This window comes from Periplaneta americana, chromosome 10, assembly GCF_040183065.1.
Source record: "Periplaneta americana isolate PAMFEO1 chromosome 10, P.americana_PAMFEO1_priV1, whole genome shotgun sequence".
Classification (NCBI taxonomy): domain Eukaryota; kingdom Metazoa; phylum Arthropoda; class Insecta; order Blattodea; family Blattidae; genus Periplaneta; species Periplaneta americana.
The window spans coordinates 11,432,296-11,453,283 of NC_091126.1; the positions used below are offsets into that span (position 1 = coordinate 11,432,296).

General features: G+C 36.5%; 1 protein-coding gene across 1 annotated transcript in view; it reads right to left on the bottom strand.

The window, feature by feature from the left end:
• LOC138707436 (uncharacterized) overlaps positions 1-11,362 on the bottom strand; it is a 187,191-nt gene extending 175,829 nt beyond the window's left edge. Inside the window, exon 1 of the mRNA XM_069836846.1 lies at positions 11,095-11,362. Coding sequence (XP_069692947.1) covers positions 11,095-11,332 — 238 coding nt within the window. The 5' untranslated portion in view covers positions 11,333-11,362. The remainder of the gene's footprint in view (positions 1-11,094) is intronic.
• Between the last annotated feature and the right edge of the window lie 9,626 nt (positions 11,363-20,988).

Below are 20,988 nucleotides of genomic sequence, written 5' to 3' on the forward strand. Positions count from 1 at the left end.
TAAATAAATGGGGATCATGTTACATGTATATTGTGTCATGTCAGACTAAGGGGAGACAAAAAACGATACCTTGAGACCCACTGCAATTCCCGAAAACACATTTCACATATAAACATTTTGTCTCTTTAAGGGGGAAGAAATTTCGCTTGTGTCAGATTCACTTACAAATAAAGCATCCGAGTTATTCCTAGATCTATGTGAAATGATGATGGAGAGGGATGAAGTTACAGGAGAATGGAGAAAGTTACACAACACAGAACTGCACGCAATGTATTCTTCACCTGACATAATTAGGAATATTAAATCTAGACGTTTGAGATGAGCAGGGCATTTAGCACGTATGGACGAATCCAGAAATGCATGTAGAGTGTTAGTTGGGAGACCGGAGGGAAAAAGACCTTTGGGGAGGCCGAGACGTAGTTGGGAAGATAATATTAAAATGGATTTGAGGGAGGTGGGATACGATAGAGACTGGATTAATCGCTCAGTATAGGGACCAATGGCGGGCTTATATGAGAGCGGCAATGAACCTCCGAGTTCCTTAAAAGCCAGTAAGTAAGTATTGCACATGTGCTTATGAAAGAAGCCGAAAGGAAATGCATATTAATTTATTTTGAAAATTTCGGATTATAGGTTTTTATTTTATTCTATGTAAAGATTAATTTTTTGGTCCTACAGAATTTTTCTCCTCTAACATTCATTTTATTTTAATGTTTCATAAATTAGTTGTCTTTCTTTGGAACGTCACTGTACAGCACCAGCAGACTGGATTGGATTTGGTTTCATGTACACATGTCTCTCCTTCTGCCGACTCCCATCCACCTCAAACACAGTGACAAAGTTACCTATAGTATGGACTTAGTAAACTTATTCTATCGGGTCCGAAATCTCGATGTCTGGATATGACAGAACATTCAAAACGAAATCCCTGTTTTAACCACAAATCCATAGTTGTGATAGGTGATCGAAAACGTTTGACCTTTTTGCTTGGGTATTTAAGGACGCTATATCAACTACGAGGTTATTTAGCGTCGATGGAATTGGTGATAGCGAGATGATATTTGGCGATATATATATATATATATATACTAATAATAAATCTGTAGCCGAAATTTTTCTGGTAATTTTCGATTTTCCAAAAGTAATTGGTCCTAATATATATAATTGACCACCCTGAAACCGAAAATCGCATTTTTGAAATTTTTGTTTGTATGTCTGTCTGTATGTTTGTTTGTTACCTTTTCACGCGATAATGGCTGAACCGATTTATATGAAAATTGGAATAAAAATTAAGTTCGTTGTAACTTAGATTTTAGGCTATATAGCATTCAAAATACTTTATTTAAAAAGGGGTTATAAGGGGCCTGAATTAAATAAATCGAAATATCTCGCTTATTATTGATTTTTGTGAAAAATGTTACATAACAAAAGTTTCTTTAAAACTGATTTCCGATAAGTTTTATTCTTTAAAAAATGTTGATAGGACTGATATTTAATGAGATAAATGAGTTTTAAAATTAAAATAACGCCATCTAAGACGGTGCAATGAATTAAGAACAAATGACTTCGTCTATAAGGGACCTTGGACAACAACAATCGAAACAGGGGCCTTGGACATCAACAATCGAAAGCTATTAAACATAGCCTACAGAGAATGTTTGTGTGTTTGTATGAAGTAATATCGGAAGCTAAATTAACCGATTTGTATAATTAATTATTATTTCACCATTGGAAAGTGTAGTTTCTCTAGATGGACAAAATGCTATAATGTTATTACAGTAACGTCTGAGTGAATTGAGGACAGGTAAGATTGAAATAGCTTCTTATGCACGGAAAACTTGATAGGCTATTCTGTACATTCGTTTCGTGTATTTCCTAAAATAATTTTTATGTATGGTACATCCATTTTTATCTCAGAGAATTAACGAACAACGAGAGTGTATTGATTTAGTATGCAGTAATAGTACGTTAGCTTAGCAATCCATTATTTTATAATTCAAATTTTAACTATGCTCAATTGAATCGTATATACGTATGCAATAAATGCAATGCAAAATAATTGGGTAATGAGCGAAGCAGATTATCTTGCGCTGTTGTAAAAGTTGTTCCCTGGATCAAATGTCCTATTTTAATTATGTAATTACTTCATATTTATTTCTAACAGGTGCAGCGGAGAGCACGGGTACGGCTAGTATATATATATATATATATATATATATATATATATATATATATAATTTCTTCAATTTTCTCTACACGATTCCTCCTAGCAATTTTATTTTGATCACATTTCAGTGATTTAGAGTCAACATGTAAGTTACGGGAATGGTAGATAAAATAATATAAATTAGTAAACATTATCGAATTGTTATTTAAATGAAAAGCACACACTGGCGATTACTGGCTTTATATGGAATAAATTGACATGTGAAATGGTAGAGTTCGCAAGGGAACAAAAACGTTCTAAGAAATATTAATTATTTTATACAGAACCAATCATAATTTTCTTTCCTTTTTTAGTACATGAGTTTACCTCTGCTGCCAGATTACTATTCGGTTGGGTAAGGACTTTTCTTTGTAAAAGGATTAAAAGCATGCCTTGTTATGTGTGAATAAATTTCCACAGAAACAAAATCTTACCTAGGTCTAAATAACGCTATTCCTAGGTTTTGAAAGAATGGAATGTGCTTACAGTCTCAACATAAACCGCTGGCATAATATAAGATTAGAACACTCCTTAATATAGAGATTCGTAAATAGAAAAGTAATATTAGAAATTATTATAATCAATGGCGAAGCGTGAAATATTTCTAATGTAAGCGGTTTTGTGATAAATTGATTGCTGGAGAAGCGAATTATTATTATTATTATTATTATTATTATTATTATTATTATTATTATTATTATTACTTCTACTACTACTATCATCATCATCATCATCATCATCATTATCATTGTCATACCTTTTAGTGAATGAAAATTATCCTGAATGTTAAGAAACACACCGTTTTATTTGTACTTCAAGTCAATTCTTAGGGCTTTTTTTAACAAAAACTTTCATAACAATGCCGTAAAATGACCTTTTACCAAAATTGAACGTAATTATTGGTTTTCGTGCTCAGATTAGGAAGCTGTAGTGTAGGCCATCCTTGCGTTATTATATCGCATTTCTTGTCACATTTAATTCTACGAAATCGCTCCTTCCACAAACTTGCCAGCACACAGTTACAGTTCGAGAAATTAGAAACGTTTGAAGACAGGGGCGGATACAGGATTTTTTTTCGGGGAGGGATTTGAGGAGATAGTAAAAATGGAGTAATGAGAAATAAGTTTATGTGCTCACAATTTGTTTCTGAGTCACAAACATTTACAAGTTGGCCTGAGTAGCGTAGTCGGTATAGCCTTCTGTGCTCGAAGTTGCGGGTTCTACCCCAACCCAGCTCGATAGCATTTAAGTGTGTTTAAATGCGAAAGGCCTCATATCAGTCGATTTACTGGCATGTAAAAGAAGTCCTGAGGGAAAAAAATTCCAGCACAACGGCAACGCTGATATAACCTCGGCAATTGCGAGCGTTGTTAAATAAGCCATATTTTTTTTTAATAATTTCGAGGGAAAAATTGTTCCGGGGCCGGGTATCGAACCCGGGACCTTTGGTTAAACGTACCAACGCTCTCCCACTGGATCGGTGTCGGGTAGAGTTCCCGGGTAGCTCAGTGGGAGAGCGTTGGTACGTTTAACCAAAGGTCCCGGGTTCGATACCCGGCCCCGGAACAATTTTTCCCTCGAAATTATTCAAATTAACTTAACAGGGAGTTATTCCTGAAAGCTTAATTCATATATTTTTTTTAATTTTAACATTTACAATGACTGCAATACAAAAACAATGACAGAATGACATTTACAGAATAAGGCGACGAGGCTTCTTAGACATTTCATCCAGTCCTTCATGAGCTTTTACTTCTACATTTTTATGTATATACATCAAGGCCAGTCCATTTAATCTGTCTGCTCTCATCGTGCTCCTCAAGTAAGTCTTCAAATACCGCAATGTTGAGAACGACCGTTCTGGTGTTGCTGTAGTTACAGGCAACATGCAGAAACGTTTCAGCGCCTTGCGAGTGCAGGGAAAAATAATTTCATTGCACCTGTTCAAAGTTGATATAAAATCAGTAGGTATTAGGTGAAGATTTTTCTGATCAAGGAAATTTCTTCTCCACATCTTCAATTCATTTAAGAAAGACTCTGGTGATGCATCAACATCATCGGGTCACTGATTTACTATAGCCTGAACAGCAGTTTCTAAATCTTCATGTTTTGAGGCAGAAAAGTTTGTATGGACTTTAGGATTCCCTTATGATTTAAAAACCTGTCCTTGAGCTGACTAATGAAATAGTCCAAGAAGGGAAGGAAAATTGAAAGCCTGAAATACTCTTCATGACTCTCTGTCTTGAAGTAAGAACGCTGTGTTTGTCTTCCTGCAGTTCTTGGAATTTAACATTGTAGCAAAGAGAATTTACGTGGAAAACTCTCTAATTCATTTGTACATTCACGAATTAAAATTAATATTATTTTTGTTTCTTGTTTCGTATTTTACTTAAAATTTCGGGAGGGGATATATCCCCTTAGTCTCCCCCTTGCATCCACCCCTGTTTGAAGAGTCCGTTTTTTCCTCCATATTGGCCCGCGATTCAGTAATTATAAATTGCTAATTCATAAGCACACCAATGAATTAGTTCAAAGTATTGGAGTCCAATGTTAACATATTATGTTAAAACACTATGGGCCGTATTCATAGACATTCTTAGCACGGGCTTTCGGTGGATGATCAGCGAACTAACGTTTTTCGTATTCATAAACCAGTGTTAGCGATATGATATGATATGAATCCTGTTTAGCACCCTCATAGCCCGGGCTAGCGAAATGTCTATGAATAGCACCCTTAAGGTTTGGAAGTAAATCCCGAAAAGACAAAGTATGTAATTATGTCTCGTGACGAGGATATTGTACGAAATGGAAATATAAAAATTGGAAATTTATCTTTTGAAGAGGTGGAGAAGTTCAAATATCTGGGAGCAACAGTAACAAATATAAATGATACTCGAGGGGAAATTAAACACAGAATAAATATGGGAAATGCCTGTTATTATTCGGTTGAGAAGATTTTATCATCCAGTCTGCTGTCAAAAAATGTGAAAGTTAGAATTTATAAAACAGTTATATTACCGGTTGTTTTTTATGGTCGTGAAACTTGGACTCTCACTCCGAGAGGGGAACATAGGTTAAGGGTGTTTGAGAATAAGGTGCTTAGGAAAATATTTGGAGCTAAGAGGGATGAAGTTAGAGGAGAATGGAGAAAGTTACACTACACAGAACTGCAAGCATTGTACTCTTCACCTGACATAATTAGGAACATTAAATCCAGACGTTTGAGATGGGCAGGGCATGTAGGACATATGGGCGAATTCAGAAATGCACATAGAGTGTTAGTTGGGAGGCCGGAGGGAAAAAGACCTTTAGGGAGTCCGAGACGTAGGTGGGAAGGTAATATTAAAATGGATTTGAGGGAGGTGGGATATGATGATAGAGAATGGATGATTCTTGCTCAGGATAGGGACCAAAGGCGGGCTTATGTGAGGGCGGCAATGAACCTCCGGGTTCCTTAAGGGGAGTGGGTAGTGATGCCTATGCGGTTGAAACAGTCCGATACAAAAGTTTAGTTCAATATTTCTAGGGTTTTAGTTCTCAGAGTGGAATAAAAATTTCCATGCTTATACAACCAATCATTCTGCATTCAGTGGTATAAAAGACAACTAAATAGTTCCGTATTCGAGTGCAAAATAAAGGCCCTAACCGATAACTTCTGTTTCCACTTTGCTAAGTGTACCTCATTCTTCAGGTGCACATTACTTGCTACAATCTTGACTAATATACTTTGTATTTTGTTAAGTTATCAAGTAATGTATATTGTAAATTCTAAAGCAAAATTTAGTTAAATACTTCACCCCTAGTGAAACAGAAAAAATATTGAACTTTGTATAACAATTTTTGCAATTTTTTTCAATGTATATATATTTTTTTTCTCGTGTTATGTGTGTTACATTCTTAAACCCGTAGGTCTACTGTGTAGAACACAGCCTGCAGAAAACACTGTAAAAATTTCATGTAAATTGATTCAGTAGTTTCGGAGAAAAATGCACTTGTTTGAAAAATGTCAACTTATGGAAAATTGCATTTAAAAAGGAATGAAGTATGAATTAGATGCACCGCCAAATTTAAAGAGACCATTTAAAGGGCATATCTGAAGAAATACCCCCCACAAATTTATATTATTTTAAAGAGGAAGTTTTGTACTCTTTTTTTTTTAATACAAAATAAAAAAATCGAATTTTTGACCTCTAATCACTACCTGGTTCCCTTAAAAGCCAATAAGTATGTTAAAACACTTGACATAAAAATGAACTAAATACAATAATCATAGTATTATGCTATAATTGATAAAATGTACTTTCAACAATGTAGCCTGATGCATATGAAATATCTAAGGTCAGAATTAAGCTACCGTAATCGCAGAAGAGACAGGCTTACAGAAGCTCGCTAAACATGTGACTGCCATTGGCTCCTTGCTTCCCGCCAGCGGCACTGCATGGCCAAGCAAAATAGGGAACACTGAGGGTGCGTGCACAATTGTAACCGGTAGCTCACACACGTTACAAGCCAGGGTTGTCGCAATTTAGACTACGTGAGAAGGGCAGTCGGTGAGTAATGAAGTTGTCTAGTCGCCCTGTACGCTACAAAATCGAAAGGACGAAATTAGGCTACATGTTATTTCCTGTTACATTTTTTTAAATTTAGTAGGTCATTTTACGACGCTTTATCAACATCTTAGGTTATTTAGCGTCTGAATGATGCCGGTGAAATGAGTCCGGAGTCCAACACCGAAAGTTACCCAGCATTTGCTCATATTGGGTTGAGGGAAAACCCCGGAAAAAACCTCAACCAGGTAACTTGCCCCGAACGGGAATCGAACCCGGGCCACCTGGTTTCGCGGCTAGACGCGCTAACCGTTACTCCACAGGTGTGGACTTCCTGTTACATGTTTGAAACATTTTCATATAGGATTTCAGACCATTCCTTAAAATCGGAAATCACTCTTGTTCATTGTTGTCAGTATCGTCGCAACATGCTTGAAATTTTCTTCATCATTATATTATAATACAGTAAAACCTCGTTAATTCGAAAAAAAATGGAGATATAAGTTGACCGATTTAACGAAAGTCCGGATTAACTGAAATAACCTAAAAGAACAGTATAAACTGCATTAAAACCCCGTTTATAGCAACAAAACACGTTTGCTATGGTGGTATTTAAAGGGCATAGGCCTACATACACTATACAATACAGTGAAAAGGAAAGCAGTACATACAGTGCAATACAAATTTTAATACTATAGGTGTAACATTGTAATTATTGTAATTCCATAGTAGTAATGTATAAAAGTAAGTCTTATAACAAGATTCTTTAATTTTTCCAAACTCATCGGTTTTTTTTTTTGCACTCTCGGAATAAGCGCAGTCCGGCTTACCGGGGTCCGGATTAACGAGGTTTAATGGCATAATGTTGAGTATTCGCAGTAGGAGTGTGTTAACCGTAAACTACAAGTAGCAAAATGTAGCATTCATATACAGTCGTATTTGTGATTTTTAAGCATGGAGGTAGCGCCAGTAGACTAGATAATAGTACATTATGCAACGAGCCTATAATGGTAGTAATTAGGATGCAGGTATGTTTGTTTATGAAACGAGCGCAAGCGAGTTTCATAATTTTCATACGAGCTTCTTAATTACCATTATAGGCAAGTTTCATACGACTTTTTATGCTCGACCATATTTCTAACTTGAAATTATTCAAAAGTAGATCATGTTATGGTTATGTAAGTGAGTAGCGAACTGACCTGAATTGTGAGATGTGCGCAGACGCGAAAGTATTGATTTTTTCCGAGGCCGAATGTCATTGACCTTGATATAACGTAGAGAATAAGATGAACATTAGTGTTGATATAACCTGGAAATTGATTTAGAATTGAAAAACGAGATGACAAATTGAATTTATTTGAATATTATTTACAATTAACGCTAATTATTATAGTAACAGAACATAACCTTCTGCGACAGTATTGGATTTCCAGCCTCCGTGACTTTTCGCTAATTGTCTTTCGATTGCATATCCGAGAATAATCGATACTTGCGGTTTTATAATGGTACAAAGGTGATTTGTCATTGGCTGAACACCTGAACTTTAATGAATAGGTGTACTTTAATGAGGTGCATTGAAGGGCTACTACCAGGTGTATAATTACTACATTTCGGCATGGTCGAGCATAAAAAATAAAATGACTCCCGCGTATACTAGTTTCCTCTACCCCATACCCACGCCTCGAAAACTCAAATTCTTTATTTTCCCCTACCCCTCCCTTCCCCACTCCTGCCCTCAGAAGAATTACAAGACCACCTCAGAAAAGTAATACTTATTGTTGTCAACAGAGTGAAAGAGTTCGTTGAAGCCGCTGGTGAAATTTTTTAATCGTTGCTTTGAACTGTTAAAATGTATTTATACCATATAAATAAGCAATAAAGTTTATTACATTTAATGTAATCACTGGAACCCAGCGTTTGATCAACAACCCACTAGAAACAGATCAGCTGTGTACAAATTGTAACGCATGAGCACACTGCAGAGTTAGTACATTCAGGTTCTGATTAATATAGTGAAGTGTGAGTGTATCTCGGTGGCAGATTTGCTCTCTCTGTGCGTTTCCTTCATGCTAACTCCTACCGATTCTCAGGTTGATTGAAGCTGTCGACTTTCATAACAAGTTTAGTCGTACTGTTACTTGATAAAGAAACTCTCCACCCTACCCCACCCCATCTCACATACAATCAATTCAGGATTGCATATCACCACAGTCTACTATATACAGTCATGAAGCTTGAGTTTTGAGGGTGCTAGAAACAATAGACTGTGACGGTTCTATTTTGCATTGCCTGTAATGAGGCGATATTAGCGATCCTAGTGGTGAGCAACTATCTAATGTTTGCATATTTACTACGTATTGAGCTTCGCGACTGTATATACTAGACTGTGATATCACCATAACAGACCTTCCTCTTCAAAAATCGTTGCCACTGTTCTATTATGACTCGTGTAACACGATGCTCTTTGCTAATATATTTTTTTGAAAAAGTCGAAAATCATCATTTAAGACATTTATAGAAAAACACATTGAAAGAAATCAACTCATAGCACTACGTAAACGTAATTTTGCGCCCTACTATGGAAATGTTTTAACTCACATTACGGCAGATAAGAAAGCATGGGTTTCGCCAGACGAAATAATAGATGTAATTGGGAGTTTGGAAGATCACGTTACCGCGGAAACAATGCTATCTAATACTGTATGACGATGCAGATATATCTGATATTCCGCGTCTTCAGTTTGTACCAGTTACTTTTTGGAGGTTGAATAAAGTTTTTTCTAGATGCAACCACTGCCTAATAACGAGGAGTAATCTTTCATTCGAAGCACAAAGATTGTGTAGTTATTTAGTATTGCAACGCATTTCAACATGATCGCTAAGTGTAATATATAATTTCGTTTCTATGTAATTTACAATTCTTCAAATTTTTCTTGATTTAAATTTAATTTTAAGTTTTTTACTTGTCAGATAATTTTCTTAGAGCTTTTTCCTTACTCTAATACCCTCTTATATAAACTACATGTGGAATTATTTGATACGTCAAATATTATTGAAAGCATTGTTTCCAGTTGTGTACAATTTACTGTGTCAACAGACTGTACCTGCATATATGATACACAAGAGACACAACATTACAGTAACTAGACGGACCGTCCCCTCCTTTTCACAGCCTTGGACATATAGTCACTGCTTACCTAACTTGTGTTGGATGTGACCAAACACTGGGCTCTAGTAATCATTAAGTCAGTTGTCATTACTTTTTATCACTTATAAAGGCCCATTCACAATGAAAATTAAACATAACCGTAACATAAACACAGAAGTTTGCGCCCAGGCTACCAAATGGGATCATTCACAATGATTCACATAAGCATTGACATAAACATTACCGTAAGACGATAACATGAAAGTTTGCAAACTCCAAACTTTCATGCTTATGCTTACGTCATTTGCAAACAGAGCGCTGAAGTATACGACAGGATATGAGGAAATGGCGTCGTTGTTATGTCTCCATGGTTACCAAGTAAGTTTGTGGTTATGTTTATGTTCCCATCGTGAATGATGGTATGACTTCTTGATTTTACCGTAACGTTTATATTCTTAAGTTAACGCTTAAGTTATGTTTAATTTTAATTGTGAATGAGCCTTAACGCTTGTTATGCGTAACATTCTAACACCTCTATTTCCACATCGATTGAAAATTAGACGCATGGTTGTATGATCTTTTTACTCAGAATAGTACGTACTAGGACCCTCTAAAATATTTACTGTTCCTTCTGAATCACTCTGTAAATGATGTCTAGCCTTTTACACTTTGGAACCGTGAAGAATGTTTTTTCAGTGCAATTCAGAGAACAATATATTATATGCTTATTTGGGTGCATGGTGAATGGTTACGATAATATGTATCTTTAATAAGGCTTTCAGAGAATGAATTACGAGTATGAAGGTAATATCATTCGCAGGATTACAAACCGAATTATTGCGGATAGCATAAATGATAATGAGAAAGTAGTCTATGTGTTGTCTTCGACACATCCTTTGAAATGTTTCTTTTTTATAACTGAATTTAACTTTCCTTTCGTATTTAAATTCATAAATTGGAGCCTTTATTTCACTGTTCTTAATAATAAAGTATAATCAATGTTTGCAATTTACGTTGTTCTATCAAATAAATGTTAACAAGAAGTACTCAAGCATTAAAAATAGTTTCAATATATCTATAATAGTACTGCCACGTTTAAAAATGAGTAGGACTGTAGTGGACACCACTAGTGTACACATTCCATTGAGCTTGCGTAAGTTGTACAACGAGGACATGTAAGGAATGGGAGTTACCGAAAGCCAAGACAGGAAGCTGAGCGACGCCCGTGAGGAGGGCGAGCAGCAGCGCCGCGACGGTGGCGGCCCCCAACAGGCGGTCGAGGACTGGCGCAGGAGCTCTCGAGAAGCCGGGGCCGGGGCCCGAGGCGCGGGCCTGGCAGAGCGGCCACAGGCCCGCCACCACCACCAGATTGGCCACCAGTCCCAGGGCGATGAGCAGCACTATGATGCCGACTCGAATCAGGTGCTCCATCGCGACGCGCACCGACGCTACAGGCCCGACGCCATCGTGCCGACTGACCCGCCGCACCGATTTGGACGCCCAGCGTCTGCGCCGTGACACAACTAACGATCCGAACTCGGTACAGATTTGACGTCTCTGCGCGGACAGCCTGATTTCAGTTTACGGAAAGTGCTATCATCATTTCCTACAATATCCTTGAAATGTACAGAGACAACAATTTCACTCTGTAAAATTTGTACGCTCTTTCATGTGTTGAATTTGCAATAAGGAAGAGTCATTTGCAGATTATTGCAACGATATTGTTTGTTTGGATCATTGTTTGTTATCTGGTTATTTTGATTGATAGCTTGTTTGGCTGGGTTCTTGGTAGGATCTTTGGTTCTGTGGCTGATTGCTTGGCTGATTAGTTCTTCGGTTGTTTATTTTAATCTTTGTGTGGTTGATTGTTATTTAATTATTTGGTTGGTTGGTTGCTCGGTTAATTTGTTGGGTATTTGGATCATTATTTGTTGTCTGGTTGTTTTGACTGATAGCTTTTTTGGCTGGTTTCTTAGGAGGTTGTTTGGTTCTGTGACTGGTTGTTTGGTTGGATGCTTAATTCTTTTATTGTTTATTTTAATCTTTCTGTGGTTGGTTGTTTAATTATTTGGTTGGTTGCTTGGTTAATTTGTTGCTTCTTTGGCATATTATTTTGTTGGCTGTTTGGTTTGATTTTTGTTTTGTATTTTGTCTTGTTGTTTTGTTGATCGATTTGATCGATTGTGTTTCCGTTTTTTTTTTTTTTTTCGTTCAGTTGAATACAACTGAATGCTCAGTTCGTTGCTACTTCGGTTATCTGGTTGGTTCTTTAATTACTTAATAAGTTGTCTATTCACTTATTCCTTTCTTTGGTTAGTCAAAATTATGAATTTTAGATTGCTGACATTATGAAATAACATATACATTGAAGTTGCACTTGTCTCCCTTCCATTTCAAAGCATATTCCTCAGCGCTATTCAGTTTCAACTTGCGGACAGCTACAAACTATTAATGTCACAGTACTATAACATAAATTAGAAATGAGAGGGTTAGAAGCAAAGGGGTGCAAGTGACATTTCCAATAGCATGAGTTAAATGCGTTCAGAGCAAGCTAAAGCATCTAAATTTTAGTGGCAAAGGGATATATCTGTTAATGACATCACACAATAAAATTTAAATTAAAAATTTCACGGAATTTACGAAAGCTTAAATACTTTCAACCCCATTTACTCAAAAGTAAATTAAGTGCATGTACACTCCTTTCCTACTGACCCCTTCAAATTATTTCAGTTCATTGTTGAAATTTAAATATTCCAATGTCATCTATACACCACAAACGTCTCTAAAAAAAAAAGTCGGACATCATTTCAGTCCATTGCTGAAATTCAAATATCCGAATACCATCTATAAAACAATGAATATCTAAAAAAAACTCCAACATTCAGTTTTAGAATAACAGTTAAACACAAATATAAAAATATACAGTGTGATTCACGAGGAAAGTTAGAAAAATTAGGATATGATGTCTTAGGTCATTTTGAGTGAAAAAGTTCATATGAACAAAGGTCCGTTTTCGAACGATGGCGGAGCTAGATGCATTTTTTTTTTTTTTGGGTAAAACGTCTCGCCACAATGTGAATCACGTGCTGACGTGAGACGTGAGACAAGGTCAAGATCGCAATGAATGACGTAACATTGGAATCGATCTTGTGAGCGATGATCCTTATAGGATGTGGAGTAAGAGAAGTTCATTCACCTCACAAACCGGATAGTGGGGCATTACAAATGTCCAATCGCCTGCCCTTGTCTGATGTAATGATACAGAACCGGCACATAATACAAATACAGTATCACTTATCAGTTCACAGCAGTTCAGTCAGCTACCTACAATACAGTAGTTATACACGTACAGTTATCGAAAGTGTCAAGTTGTGTTTTTCAAGATGCCTTATAAATTTTCGACTGCAGAATACGCCAATATTGTGTATGTGTATGGTTTGTGCGATGGAAGTTCCTTGCGTGCTGTCGCTGAATATGGACGATGCTTTCCGAACAGAAGGGTTACAGATCGAAGAGTATTTACCAGGACCTTCCAACATTTGCGTGATACCGGTTTCCTCCCAAGTGTGCGTACGCCATGTGAACGTGGACCCGACAGTATGGAAGAAGAAAATATTCAAAGTGCTCTACGTAGTCTTTGCACTAGCACACGTAGAATAAGTAGGTGCATTGGTGATTGGATTACTGTCTATGGGGTTGGATGAAAGACTTGGTATACCAAAGGAAGGTAGAAACGAGAGACTCGCTAATCGACCGTATTTTGGATGCTGCACGCCGCACAAAGAACAGCCACGAGCAACTGTCCTGAGCGACGAGCGCGATTCACGCCCGAGCGCAACAGTGAATTGAAGAAGAAGAAGAAGAAGAAGAAGAAGAAGAAGAAGAAGAAGAAGAAGAAGGTACCTTTGAAAATGTCCGGAAACATCGACCTCCGACGTCTAGAATATTAGGTATGTATGCATATATGAATATAAACTTTAAATTTGTCCGTTATCTGTTTCTAAATGCCATTTAGTACAATGAAATCCCAGATGTTTTTGTGAAATCAAAAAGTCATATCTCCATGACCGAAAACGGACACATATTCATATGAACTTCTTGACTCAGAATGACTTCAGAATTCACATCTTAAATTTTTTACCTTACCTCGTGAATCACCCTGTATATGTATCATGTGAACATAAATAACAATATGAATAATAATTATATAAATAATACAAAATCAAATTATTTGGAACCAGAAACAAAAACGAAGAAAATTAAGCAACAATTTTAATTTCATGTCCTGTAATTTTCATGACACTACGAAGGGGAGTAGGAAGATCACCCCACCGCTGTGAAGTAATGGTTAGCACGTCTGGCCATGAAACAAGCGGGCCCGGGTTCAAATCCTGATTGGGACAGGTTACCCAATTGAGGTTTTATCCGTGGTTTCTCCTCAACCAATTGAAGCAGAATTGCTGGACAACTTTCGGCGTTGGACCTCGGACTCATTTCGCCATCATTAATTCAATATCATCATCATCATCATCATCATCACCATCCATACAATAGCCCGGGTTAAGTTCACGATGCGGCGTGCTGTACCTGTACAAGAGAGCGGCTGTTCGGCTACCCAGTCATTCCTAGAATATGAGTGGTAAGCACAATAAGCCTCAGGCTGCAGTGTAAGCCTTCGGGTCCCTCCTCCGTACAAAAGAAAAAAGGAAGATCGCCCCACAAAAATAATGAGAATTACTTATACATCTTGATTGCACAACTTTCAACATTATATCACTTAGGAATAAATGTAATGACTTTCACGTCTTAACTTGAACAAGTTTAAAAATACCTTAGTTCCAGTTAACATGTAAAAGTTATATATACAGTACATTATTATTCCTAAGAGAATTACTTCTTAAAGTGTTATTCTTATTTCAAAATGTTAGATGACAGCTAAATTAAAGCAGATCCAGCTAAATTAAAGCACACGCTTGTACAGACTCTTATTATGCCTCATTTCGATTATTGTGACGCTTTATTCAGCGATCTCAGGGTGGATTTATCCCAGAAACTGCAACGTGTTCATAATGCGTGTGTTCGTTTCATTTGTAATGTCCGCTACTACGATCACATTTCGCCTTCTTTCGATCAATTATTGTGGCTCAGGTTAAATGAGAGGAGAAAGTTACATTCCCTTTCTCTCTTACAACGAATTTTGCACACCTCTACTCCCTCTTACTTATCTGTCCGATTCCACAGTCTTTCTCGGTATCATAACTTAAATACTCGGTAACAATATGATAACACGCTAGAAATACCACTGCACACATCATCTCTTTATTCTTCATCTTTCACTGTCGCTACTTCTCGTCGCTGGAATTGTCAGCCGCCTGAAGTCAAGGGCTGCCGAACTTTAATTTCCTTTAATTTTTTTTAATTTCAGTAGTTTATTTTACGACGCTTTATCAACAGCTTAGGTTATTTAGCGTCTGAATGAGATGAAGGTGATAATGCCGGTGAAATGAGTCCGGGGTCCAGCACCGAAAGTTACCCAGCATTTGCTCATATTGGGTTGAGGGAAAACCCCGGAAAAAACCTCAACCAGGTAACTTGCCCCGACCGGGAATCGAACCCGGGCCACCTGGTTTCGCGGCTAGACGTGCTAACCGTTACTCCACAGGTGTGGACAATTTCCTTTAAATGTAAATTAGAAAAATATCTTATGATGAGTTGCCAGACCTAACGCGTTGCAAATATTTAATGGAATGTGTTCCACTGTATTTATTTTTTTTTTGTTTCTTATTTTTATTATCTAAATCGTGTTTATTTATCACTTAACGCCAATATGTATCCCACTGTGTTGTTGTTTTTTATTATTAATCTATTTTTGTGTACATTTTATTCAACTGTCGGTTTCTGGTTTAATTATGTAAATCCTACTTAATTGTAATCTAATACTAATATGTATACTAATGTGTTTATTTTTATTTTTACTGTGTACATTTTTTATTGAATTATCGGCTTCTGTTTTTATGTGATTCGTATTTGATTCTAACAACATTAATATGTATTTCACTATGTTTATTTTTATTTTATGAGGTAAATTTTATGTAACTACCTCTTTTGATCTCATTATGTACCTAAATTTTATCAGTATGTAATTACTTAATTCCAATACAGTTTTATGTTTAACTGTGTAAGCAAGTTTTAATCCTGGTTGAGTGTAAGAGAAGGCCTTACGGCCTTAACTCTGCCAGGTTAAATAAAGCCATTATTATTATTATTACTATTATTATTATTATTATTATTATTATTATTATTATTATTATTATTATATAAATGAGAATGACGTGTCATTTCGTGAAAAGAACTGTGGAAAAGAAATAAAGTTATATTGAAAATTCATCACTAGGGAATCCTCTTCCCTCATTGGTAGCAGGAGGGTTAATAGTGGTAGCATTGGCATGTTTAAAGTAGTGGCGAATAGAAAACTGTTTAGCTTAATTTCTGAAAATGAAATCGTGAATTCTCGATGGCACTCCTATGACACACACATATTTGCAGCTGGACACGGCAGCTTGTTGCAGGAAATACGAGCCTCGATCGCACACTGGCAGCCAGGCTACTGATACTACAGGACAGAGAGACACTCATATAGTGTCCGGTTGCAAGCCGCTCCCTTTGAACGAGAGGCGCACTTGTCAGCTGGAGTTAGCGTCATTTCAACGTACAATTTAATTACGAATTTCATCGGAAAATTCTGTACGAACACTGCACAACTTTCCGAGAAAAATATTACACAATTCATAACCGATGAAAGACGTCATATCCATATTATATGTCCATTTTTCTTTTTCAAATGAGTGCGTTAGGACTGTAGTGAGGATTGTAGCATTCCGCACCTCATACGATTCGGGATATTTAAGAACTTTGAGCTTTATAAGTTTGCATCAGAAGATAATTCTCACATTCCAACAGCTTCTACTCTTCTCCAACAAACTATTTCTTGTCAGCAAGAAGGGTTTCAGCCACCGGCGTAGCTCAGTCGGCTGAAGCTCTTGCCTACCGATCCAGAGTTGCGCTTGCGCATGGTTTCGATTCCCGCTTTGGCTGAATACGTGATTGGTTTTCCCCAAACTCAAAAACAAATATCACTTAATATACATCTTGATTATACAACTTTTAACACTGTATCACTTCGGAATATGTATGATAAGAACTTTCTTGTGTTAAATTTTAACGTACCTTGTTAACATGTTTCGACCTATTTTCGGTCATCTTCGGAACTGATCGTTGTTGGTCTTGGCGCCTCTTGTTTCCTGTGTGGGTGCGTTCGTAGTGTAGAGTCAAAGAGTGTATGTGTTTTGAAATTGAGTTGTGTGTTGAGAATATCGTTGGGGTGTGTTTTCGTTTGTCTGTATATTTCATATTGTTCTCTGTGTTGAGTTTCTGGCTTTTTGGTTTTATGTGCAGTATTTCCATGTCTGTGTTGATGTCTCTGTAGGTGTGGTTGGCATTTGTGATGTGTTCTGCATATGTGGAGATGTTTTGTAATATTGTTATGGCTGTGATGTGTTCTTTGTAACGTGTTTGAAATGATCTGCCTGTCTGTCCTATGTAGAAGTTGTTGCAGGTGTTATATTTGAGTTTGTATACGCCTGTGTGGTTGTATTTGTTTGTTTGTGTTGTTTGTGTGTTGAGATGTTTTTGTAGAGTGTTATTTGTTCTGTATGCGATGTTGTAGTTTAATTTTTTAATGAGGTTGCAATTTTATGTGTGTTTTTGTTTTCGTATGTTAGTGTGATGTATTTTTTGTGTTCTTGTGTTTGTGTTGTATTATTCTGTTTTTTTGTGGTTTTGTTTTGTCTTACGTATTATGTTGTCTATTATGTTAGGGTTGTATCCGTTTTCTTGTGCTATGTATTTGATTGTGTTTAGTTCTTCGTTGTAATCCTGTTGGTTCATTGGTATGTTGAGTAATATGACTATATGGCGAATCCTCGGTTTCATCTCGTTAATATCATCTCGTTATCACCAATTACATTGACGCCATATAACCGAGTAGTTGATACAGCGTCTTTAAATAACCAACTAAAAATAGTGTTTGACTCAATTTTTTTCTCAACTATAGGAAGGAAAATTTGTCCTTAATTTTAATGTTAACGAATAAAGACGTTCTTTATATTTCAGATATTGGACAAGAGTTCATCATCTTTGATGCTAGGAAGTCACTTAAAAGTGGGAAATCAATAGAATTTTCGATTGATAACTAAGCGAAACCACTTAAATACTTTATTCTTTATTCAATCACATCGTTAATTGAGGGGCTTAGAACAAAAAGCAGGTAAGTGACAGAAACCTAGTTTTGAGGAAATTACAGTTAAAGTTCTACATGCAATGGGATATTATACACTAGTCTGGTGAAATGATGCCCATATAGCAGCACTGCACAGTCTGATCACTTACCTGATTTTATCCCAAAGAAACATCCTTTTGGGCTATCACAACACGCACTTACCTCATTTTTTTAATAATGTCACTTACCTGCCTTTTGTTCTAAGCCCCTCAATTGTGAACACTATTAAAGTTGGACCCAGAGAACTCAAATAGATAATAAGCAAGATTCGCAAACCATGAGAAAGTCCCTCACGTGATTTCATTCCTGTTAAATTCCGTGTTTCAAAAATCTGACACGAGCATAGAACAGCATTTAAAACGTACCTTGTTTCTACGGACCCCTTTCGAACCACTCGCGGACCCTGCCGCAGACCACAGGCTGGGAACCGCTGCGCTTAGCTTAAGATTAATTATTAATTATTACTAAATGTAAAGATTTTGTTTCAAACAATTTTTAAATTTCTGTCTAATTTGTATAAAAGCGATTATTTGGATTAAAGCTGGTCATTTTTTGTTGATAGATTAGGACACAACAAATTCATTATAAAGGTAATACTTTATTTAATCTATTGTCATAACATATGCATATTTTCAAAAACATTCTCGTCTTGTAAAACACCGCTCAGGTCACATTTTAACTTGCATTTCAATCCTTTGTTGACTCCCGATACTTACAAGTAAGTTCTTAGCGTAAAATTTTAAAATGCATTTGATCGTTGTACCTGCACAGCTAGGGCTCAGATAATTGAGGCGTTCCTTGGAACAACAGCTCAACGTATATTACGTCATTTTTCCGTTTCCAACATACAATGAATCCTTAATAACACACTTCCTCCTGACAAAATATTACTTTCCTCCAACATACAAAGCGTCCTCTAGGAACATTTCATTATCGTCCTGCGCAGTGCTGTTATACCAGATCTAAAATGTTTCATTCCCTATATATCAAAATCAAAATTTTGTAGTTAAAGTTATTTTTAAAGGAACGTCTCAATTATATAGCCGTAAATGCATTTTTCCTTGCTAGGGTAATTAAAATGTGTCTCAGTGAAACATACAGCAGAGTCCGTATAGGTCAGTTCTTATCTATTGCTTTTCCAATTCACTGCGGGCTAAAGCAGGGAGATGCACTGTCACCTTTACTTTTTAACTTCGCTCTAGAATATGCCATTAGGAACGTTCAGGATAGCAGGCATGGTTTGGAATTGAACGGGTTACATCAGCTTCTTGTCTATGCGGATGACGTGAAAATGTTAGGAGAAAATACACAAACGATTAGGGAAAACACGGAAATTTTACTTCAAGCAAGTGAAGCGATCGGTTTGGAAGTAAATCCCGAAAAGACAAAATATATGTTTATGTCTCGTGACCAGAATATTGTACGAAATGGAAATATAAAAATTGGAGATTTATCCTTCGAAGAGGTGGAAAAATTCAAATATCTTGGAGCAACAGTAACAAATATAAATGACACTCGGGAGGAAATTAAACGCAGAATAAATATGGGAAATGCGTGTTATTATTCGGTTGAGAAGCTCTTATCATACAGTCTGCTGTCCAAAAATCTGAAAGTTAGAATTTATAAAACAGTTATATTACCGGCTGTTCTGTATGGTTGTGAAACTTGGACTCTCACTTTGAGAGAGGAACATAGGTTAAGGGTGTTTGAGAATAAGGTGCTAAGGAAAATATTTGGGGCTAAGCGGGATGAAGTTACAGGAGAATGGAGAAAGTTACACAACACAGAACTGCACGCATTGTATTCTTCACCTGACATAATTAGGAACATTAAATCCAGACGTTTGAGATGGGCAGGGCATGTAGCACGTATGGGCGAATCCAGAAATGCATATAGAATGTTAGTTGGGAGACCGGAGGGAAAAAGACCTTTAGGGAGGCCGAGACGTAGATGGGAGGATAATATTAAAATGGATTTGAGGGAGGTGGGGTATGATGATAGAGACTGGATTAATCTTGCACAGGATAGGGACCGCTGGCGGGCTTATGTGAGGGCGGCAATGAACCTTCGGGTTCCTTATAAGCCATTTGTAAGTAAGTAAGGGAAACGAACACTCAATTGAAATGATTTGCAAGTTAAGTAATGTTGAGCACGCTGGTAGATTTTAAAACATATATTTTTACACATTTTTTTAATATTCAGAATACTTAAATACATGTCATAGTTTAGAATTTTTAATTAAAAATACATATTCTCTTTATTTAAAAAGAAATATATCAGTACGTGAATTCCCACTTCATAGACAACTTATGGTCTATGCAACGAAGTATTACCACAGTCTAGTATATACAGTCACGAAACTTGAGTTGTGAAGGTGCTGGGAACAATAGACTGTGCCGGTGTAATGAGGCGATATTAACGACCCTAGTGGTTAGCAACTATCTATGGATGCATATTTCCTACGTATTGAGCTTCGTGACTGTATATACTAGACTGTGGTATTACAAAAATTTTGTTGTAAATTCTTTGTAATATCGTTTTATGTTTCGTAGTCTTATACAATTCAAACTTAACAATGGAAATAATTCTAACTTCGGTATATACTACAGAACTGATTTATTTAAGCTTAAAGCTGCATATGTGAATTAATTATCAATCAAAACTATGTTAATTACATTGCATTTTTAAAATAGACACATTTAATAATGAACTTTAAATTCAACATTTGACTAGGGCAAACTTAATAGAA